This window comes from Crocuta crocuta, unplaced genomic scaffold (genome assembly GCF_008692635.1).
Source record: "Crocuta crocuta isolate KB4526 unplaced genomic scaffold, BGI_CrCroc_1.0 scaffold334, whole genome shotgun sequence".
Taxonomy (NCBI): domain Eukaryota; kingdom Metazoa; phylum Chordata; class Mammalia; order Carnivora; family Hyaenidae; genus Crocuta; species Crocuta crocuta.
Window position 1 is genome coordinate 2,073,690 of NW_027533260.1, and position 7,516 is coordinate 2,081,205.

Sequence of the window (7,516 nt, forward strand, 5' to 3'; positions counted from 1 at the left end):
TCGTAGTGAACACCACACACCCAGCTTACACGTCTTTATTGGACCAGATGCGGGATTTTGAAACCCAAACAGGTTGCCTCTGTCCTGCACCGCCCCAGTCACAGAGACCCCTCCCTAGTTCTGGGGGAGACCAGCTCCCTGCTGGAGGGGGGTCAAAGGTTGGTGGGTGTCGTGGGTGCCCTGGAGCCCCCACTGTGGCAGGGGAGAGAGCCACACCCATGCCCGGAGTCCGCCTCCTGTAACCCTCTGCACCTGAGCTTAGGGCGCTGCCCGTCCTGGAAGAGGCAGGCGATGTCCAACAAAGCGTCTTCGATGTGCTGGCCCAGCCTGTGCGAGTCCTGGAAGGAGAGGTGGGTCATGTCCAGGGGAAGCTGGGGGAGGGGCTCCTGGGCGCTGGGGAACAAGAGGGCTTGGTGTTCCTGAGGTCCCCGTCTGAGGGAGAAGGGGGTGGGCGACACGGATTCCTGGATCAGGGGGCAGCACTGAGCGAGGAGGCTGCACTCCTAGGTTGTAGGAGAAAAGGGAGCTAGGAGTCCAGGCCCCTGAAGAAGGAGGGTGCACGGGTGTGTGTTCAAGCCTGTCTCATCATTAAAAAATTTTTTTAATGTTTATTTATTCTTGAGAGAGAGAAAGAGAGAGAGAGAGAAGACAGAGTGTGAGTGAGAGAGGGAGAGAGAGAGAGAGAGACACAGAATCGGAAGCAGGCTCCAGGCTCTGGGCTGTCGGTACGCAGCGGAGGCAGGGTTCAAACTCACAAAGAGTGAGATGACCGCCTGAGCTGAACTCAGACCCTTAACCAACTGAACCACCCGGGCGCCCCCGTCTCACCGTTTTTGTGCTAGATTTTTTGCTGGAGATGTGGAAGGTGATGGTGTCATCTCCCATGAAGATGTAGGAAACACCATAACCGTGGTCATCCGCCTGGAGAGGGGCAGAGTGAGGGGGAACAAAATGGCCTCCAGTCCCCTCCTCCCCAACTAGGCAGGAGCGGGGACCCCAAGCCCCTCCTCCCTCAGGGCCCAGGGTCCAGGGAGGGGGGTCAGGCCCTGTTGCACTCACAGGCCCGAATCCCCCGCCNGACACAGAATCGGAAGCAGGCTCCAGGCTCTGGGCTGTCGGTACGCAGCGGAGGCAGGGTTCAAACTCACAAAGAGTGAGATGACCGCCTGAGCTGAACTCAGACCCTTAACCAACTGAACCACCCGGGCGCCCCCGTCTCACCGTTTTTGTGCTAGATTTTTTGCTGGAGATGTGGAAGGTGATGGTGTCATCTCCCATGAAGATGTAGGAAACACCATAACCGTGGTCATCCGCCTGGAGAGGGGCAGAGTGAGGGGGAACAAAATGGCCTCCAGTCCCCTCCTCCCCAACTAGGCAGGAGCGGGGACCCCAAGCCCCTCCTCCCTCAGGGCCCAGGGTCCAGGGAGGGGGGTCAGGCCCTGTTGCACTCACAGGCCCGAATCCCCCGCCAGAGGACACATAGTCGGGGTAATTGTGGACGTCAAACAGGTGGATTTGCTGAACGGGGATCTGGCTGGTGGCCAGCTGCCACCGCTCCGAGTGAACCTGACGGACAGAAAGAAAAGACGGTCAAGGATCCAATCAAGACCAACAGACCAGCCGGTCCACGCCCCGTTGGCTCAGCTCCATTCCACGCAGCCCTGGCCCATTCTGACTCCTCCCCTGACTGCCTATTTCCCCCAAATCGCCCCGTTGTTGGCTGTGCCCTTCTCTCCTCCACCTCCTCCTCTGTCCTTTCTGACTACACGACTCCGAGTCCGGTTCTGCCAGAACCGCCTTTCCCTCCCTTCTTCCTGACCACGCCCCTCCCACTGACCACGCCCCTTATTCTCCTGACCCCGCCCCCTCGCCCTTTCTCTCGCCCCTGCTTCCCTCCAAGCCCTCTGCCTTCCTCTCTTGCTGCAGCAACCCGAGCCCCCATGTCACTCCTCTAACACCGCCTTTTGCCGACCTCACCCTCCTCGTCCTGAGGTACCTCTCTCCTCCCGTGGTTCCCCACTTCCCTCTTTCCCTGCACCCCAACCTGGTCTAGAAAGGGTGACTGCAGGTGCAAGAACTGGGACACCACGTAGAGAGCGAAGAGGTGGCGGTCGACCCCCTGTCCGCTCATCGCGGCCTTGAGCAGAGTCTGGTGCTTTTCCACGGCCAAGCGGAACAGAGCGCGGCGCTGCGGTTCCTGGGGTCGCCCCGGGGAGGTCACCGGTCATGGAAAGACAGGAAGTGGGCTTACTGCTGGGGTCTGGCCTCAACCCAGCTTGCAAAATCCCTACGAGGCAGACGTACCAATTCTACTTTACGGAGGGGAAACAGGCTCAGAGAGGGGGAGTCACCTGCCTGGGGTCACAAGGCAGAGCAGAGGTGGGGGGGGGCGGGGAGGGAGCAGGTCTGTGATCTAGGGCCCCGGCTCCTTCCACTGAACCATAATAGGTGGCGAGGGAGGGAACAGAGGTGCCTGGGGGGTTTCCGAGCAGACAGGTTATGTAGAGAATGCGTGGAAGGATGCAAATGGAAGTCCCAAGGTGACACAGAGGTTAAATAATCGAAGAGAGCTACACTGTGGAATCAGGGATCCCTGTTCAGTGCCCCCCAGCGCCCTGTGCGACCCCCACTGAAGCAAGTATCACATCGCACTGAAACATCTCTGTCTGTCCCCACCAGTGAGCTCCTTGAGGTAGGAGACGGGGTCTGGGCCCTCCTTTGTCCATAACGCCCATCATGGGTCCCGGTCCTCAGAAGATGCTCCATAAACATTTGCATATGTATGAACGAGTATGTGGAAATGACCAAAGCCTCAAAACGAGGCCCACACCCACTGTCTTCTCCTTGTCTTCCATGGCTCTCACAAAGTTGCAGGCCTCTCTGGTGCAAGATCGCACCGTCTCCGTCCGGCCTTCCAGGAACAAGCGAGTCATGGTCGACTCAGAAGACAGGCAGAATTGACCCCTGTCCTGGGTGGGGGCAAGGAAGGGAGAAGCCTGTCAGCTGGACTCCGGCTTCCCACCTCTTCCTGCCCGGGGAATGTGTGGCTGGGAGAGAGAAATCAAGATGGCGGCCCCACAGTGGCAATGACCAAAAAGCGTCATCAAAGGGGCTGACAAGGCAGGTCTTGGGAGCCCAAGGGAACCGCGGTCCCGATAAGAGGCTGAGGTGGAGGAACCCAACTGACCCGGAAGTGGGCCAGCTGTAAGGCCATCTGGATGAAGCTGTCTGAAGACAGGTGGCAGCGTTTGATGAAGCTCTTGCCAAAGTGGGAGAAGGGGAAGACGTGGCAGTCAACGTTTCCAGACAAGGTCTTGGCTCCCCTCAGGGCTAGAGAGATGGACAGATGGATCTGCCAGAGGAGAAGGGAGGCAGGGATGGCCGGGGTTACAGATGGCATAGGGTTAGAGCTGGGAGTGGGGGGAGGCGGGGGAGTGAAGGTGGAAATCGAGTCAGGGTACAGGTGGAATGTGGAAATGGGGACAGAGGCGAACGTGGAGCTGAAGGGCTGGATTGATGACGGGACTCGGGTGAGACTGTGGTTGGGGTGAAGACCGGATTGGGGTGGGAGATAGGATTGGGGTTTCAGGTGGGGTAGGACTGGATTGGGCTGGGATTGGAGAGGGGGCTGTGGTGTGATTGAGTTTGGGGGTGGGGATGAGTTTAGAGTCAAAGCCAGGGGTTTGCAGACTTGCAAGGAGAGGCCTGGAAGCCTGGTCTCACCTTTTCTGGAAGGTCCCAGTGCAGCCGCTGGGGCTGCGGCAGTGAGGGGTCAGGATGTCCTTTGCAGTGGCCATCGGCTGAGTAGCCCAACTGAAAACATTCTGTGGCCAGAGTGAACTGTGTACAAACAGAGGCTGTCAGAGTCCCTTCCTCTCTCTGTCTGAGGGCCATCTAAGCAGGGACTTCTTTTCATAAGTCCCTTCGGGGGGGGGGCAGTTCTTGAGAAACAGAAACCTCTGATGTTCACAGGTGGGTTCTCAGGCTCAAGTTCATTGAGAGTAGGCCTGATACCAATACTCAGCTGGTGCCCTACTGACCTTTTACTTCTGACTGGTAGACAAAAAGCCACCAATGGTGGCCCCAATTTCCCAAGACACCCCCACCCTCACCCCCACCAGGATCCTGAGACCCGAGACCTAAAGCCCAGCACAGCACGGGCCGCCAAAGGGGTCAGTGTGCATTCTGATTGAGTGGCGCCCACGCCCTCGTGGTTGTTACAATTTATTTTAGTTATTTTGTTCTTCAGTTTTTTGGTTGTTAAATAGTTCAAGTCAGCCCTGGTCGAGCACCTCCTGCCCACCAGCCTTTCACTTCGTTCTCACGATAACTTAGGGAGAAGCAATTAAGATCCCTGCTTTTGCATTAGAAACATATCAGAAGAATGCCTCACTTGATGTCTTGTAGTTACCATTTATCTTTATCGTACTCTATGTGACATCTCTTCACTCAAAGCTGATGTGCAGAGATCATAGGTTGATATGAAGGGTCTGAAGGGTCTGAGGTTAAACTGAATTGACAGTTTCATTGGCCAATATCATCGAAGGGGGAAAAGTCCCAGTGTACAAACGTGAAACAGACACAGAAGAGTTGTCGCTTACCTGGGGCTGCTCCTGAGATCTGAAAGGGGCCTCCCTTCCCCTCATACATGCTGGATCCCACCCTGGACCTCATCCCACAGCTCAAGCAATGCCATGGAAGAGTGGGAACCTGGGCGCCTGGGTGGCTCAGTCGGTAAAGCGTCCCGACTTCAGCTTAGGTCATGATCTCACGGTTTGTGAGTTCAAGTCCCATGTCTGGCTCTATGCTGGCAGCTCAGAGCCTGGAGCCTGCTTCGGATTCTATGTCTCCCTCTCTCTCTGCCCCACCCCTGCTCACTCTCTGTCTCTCTTTTAAAATAAATATTTTCAATAAAAAAAAAAAAAGAGTAGGAACCTGATAGGGTATAGATAGCACCTGCTATGATTTAGGGACTAAATAAATAAGAGAAAATAGAGGGGTGCCTGGGTGGCTCAGTCGGTTAAGCACCCGACTTGGTTTCAGCCCAGATCATGATACCACGTTTCGTGAGTTCAAGCCCCACATCGGGCTCTGCATTGAGTGTGGAGCCTGCTTGGGACTCGCTCTCGCTCTCGCTCTCACTCTCTACCCCTCTCTACTCGCTCTCTCAAAATAAATAAATACATTTAAATTTTTTTTTAATTTAAAAATTAAAAAAAAGAGGATAGAGATGTTAAGTTTCTCAGGATTGGCTGGGAGCTTACAGATAAAAGAAAATCCAACCCTTTCATCTGATGAAAGGGGGAAATGAGGCTCAGAGGAGGGGAGTAACTTTCCCAAGTTCACACAGCAAGCCAGAGCTAGAAGATCATTTGGATTCAGTGCGATGTAGTTGAAAGGCCTCACTTTGTGGTCTCAGAGCATCGTGGATTCACATTCTTGCTCTGCAATTCCTGGGTCTGTGACTCTAGGGAGATCACTTCCCTTCTCTGAGCCCCCGATGTCGACTCATCAAAAGGTCATAATCCCAGACCCTCTTTTCTTTGCTGGGTGACACCCTCCACCCCTACCATCGGGTATCTGCCTGTCTGAGCCTCTGTCTTCCCCCTGAGTGTAAGGCCCTGGAGAGGAAGGCCTTTGGGAATGAGGCCGCTGGTCCCCGGGGCGGGAGGGGACCGGCTACCTTACCTCCCACATGTGTCCTGAGATGGGGCAGTCGGCCCACGAGTTCTCCACACTGAGACCCAGCTTCCCATCGGAGAAGACGATTAAAGTGAAGGATTTGTCAAACCAGCTGCAGGTGAGAATGCAAAGCAGTCACCGAAGAGCCCGGGGCCAAGAAGGAACTCAGGGGCTCTTTGTGGGAAATGCAGGAGTGTCAGGGTGGGGAGATTTTTCTGGAATCAGGGCTGGTATGGGGATCTCTAAGAGGGCGGAGGTCTCCACCAGGCAGTCTAGATGCTTTCTGGGGCATGTCTAAGGCTTGAAAAAGTGGGAGATGTTGAGGGAACACGCCAAGAAAGGTTCAAGGCTCACGAGGAGCTGAGGGATTAGGGGGACTCTTCCGGGAACCTCCGAAATCACAGGGATGCCTGGGGCACGTCTAGGAAGTTGTCTGAGGATCACCAGGTCTGGAGTCCCAGGTCTAGGGTCCTGGTTTTGGGGGGCCTGCATTGAGATCTGAGGATTCTGTGGTTCTGAGCCTGAGGTCCTTGGCCTTGGGGTTCTGACTTCAGGGGGTTCTCTAGGTCTGAGGTTCAGTGGTCCCCAGATCTGGGGTCCCACGGATGCCAGACCCTGGGACCCAGAGGTCCTCTGTGTTAGAGGTTCCCAGGTCTCACTGCTTTGGGTCTGGTGTCCTGAGATCAAAGGCGCCCTTGGACCTGGGCATGCCCCAGGTCTGGGGTCCGGGGGCTGCTTGTCTAGTGTCCAGAGTCCTAGGTCTGGAGGCCGGTTTCTGGGGTCACAGGCTGGGGTGAGGTTCGAGTCGAGGGCCTGACTCACCGGTCATGGCCCCTGCCAGCCAGCAGGGCGTGGGCATAGGCGTCCAGTGACGCTGCGGGGTCCTCCCGGCTGAGCCCTGCGGGCTCAGAGTCCAATGATACGAAGAAAGCAGCTCCTTCCACGGCCTCCAGGGCGTCCTTAGCCTGGCTCTTCAGGGAACTCCGAACCTGGGCCCACACGTCCCTGTGGCGGAAGCGGGTGGGGGATGGGGGTGACTGTACCTGAGCCCGGGCTGACCCTGTACCCTGCCCCACTTCCACCCGGCCCCCAACCTTCCCCTTCCACAGCTTTGGGAGGTGCACTGGGCCCCCGGGTCCCCTGTTCCCCCCGCCCTCACCTGGGAGCGGCGGTCAAGGCCGCCAGGTGCTCCTCCTGGGGGCAGGCAGGGGAGGGGTCGTCCAGGATTCGCTGAAACTGCTGCTCCAGGGCCCGCGGGGAGAGCAGGCCGCTTTGAGAATGGGTCCCCACGCGGAAGAAGCGGCCTCGGTGGAAGACGGCCACGTGTCGGCTGTCGCGGAGGTGGCGGATGTGGTCTAGGGGTGGCGAGGCCGGACATGCAGAGGGCAGGAAGGTCAGATACATGGCAAGAACGGGGCGCCTGGGTGGCTCAGTTGGTTGAGTGTCCGACTTCAGCTCAGGTCATGGTCTCACGGTTCGTGGGTTCGAGCCCCGCATTGGGCTCTGTGCTGACAGCTCAGAGCCTGGATCCTGTTTCAGATTCTGTGCCTCCCTCTCTCTCTGATCCTCCCCTGCTCATGCTGTCTCTCTCTCTCTCTCTCAAAAATAAATAAAATATTAAAAGAAAAAGATACATGGCAAGAACAAGGGTCACATATTAGGCACCTCCTGGGTGGCTTGCACTGTCCTCAATACTCATGTCATCCTCACTACCCTGCGTACCCTTATAATCCGGTTTTAGAGATGAGGATACCAAGGCTCAGAGAGGGTAATAGCTTGCCCAAGGTCACACAGCAAGGGAGCGATGGAGCTGGGATTCGAACCCCGGAGAACG

At 56.6% G+C, this 7,516-nt stretch overlaps 1 protein-coding gene across 1 annotated transcript in view; it reads right to left on the reverse strand.

Moving 5' to 3' along the window:
• Window positions 1–19: 19 nt before the first annotated feature.
• The window catches only part of CPT1C (carnitine palmitoyltransferase 1C), a 20,043-nt gene continuing 12,546 nt past the window's right edge, over window positions 20–7,516 (reverse strand). Inside the window, exons 10-19 of the mRNA XM_077747276.1 lie at window positions 6,842–7,037; window positions 6,505–6,687; window positions 5,689–5,794; window positions 3,724–3,840; window positions 3,188–3,352; window positions 2,835–2,969; window positions 2,045–2,197; window positions 1,453–1,566; window positions 1,222–1,314; window positions 20–338 (exon numbers count right to left, since the gene is read on the reverse strand). Of these exons, the coding sequence (XP_077603402.1) occupies window positions 153–338; window positions 1,222–1,314; window positions 1,453–1,566; window positions 2,045–2,197; window positions 2,835–2,969; window positions 3,188–3,352; window positions 3,724–3,840; window positions 5,689–5,794; window positions 6,505–6,687; window positions 6,842–7,037 (1,448 nt within the window). The 3' untranslated portion in view covers window positions 20–152. The remainder of the gene's footprint in view (window positions 339–1,221; window positions 1,315–1,452; window positions 1,567–2,044; window positions 2,198–2,834; window positions 2,970–3,187; window positions 3,353–3,723; window positions 3,841–5,688; window positions 5,795–6,504; window positions 6,688–6,841; window positions 7,038–7,516) is intronic.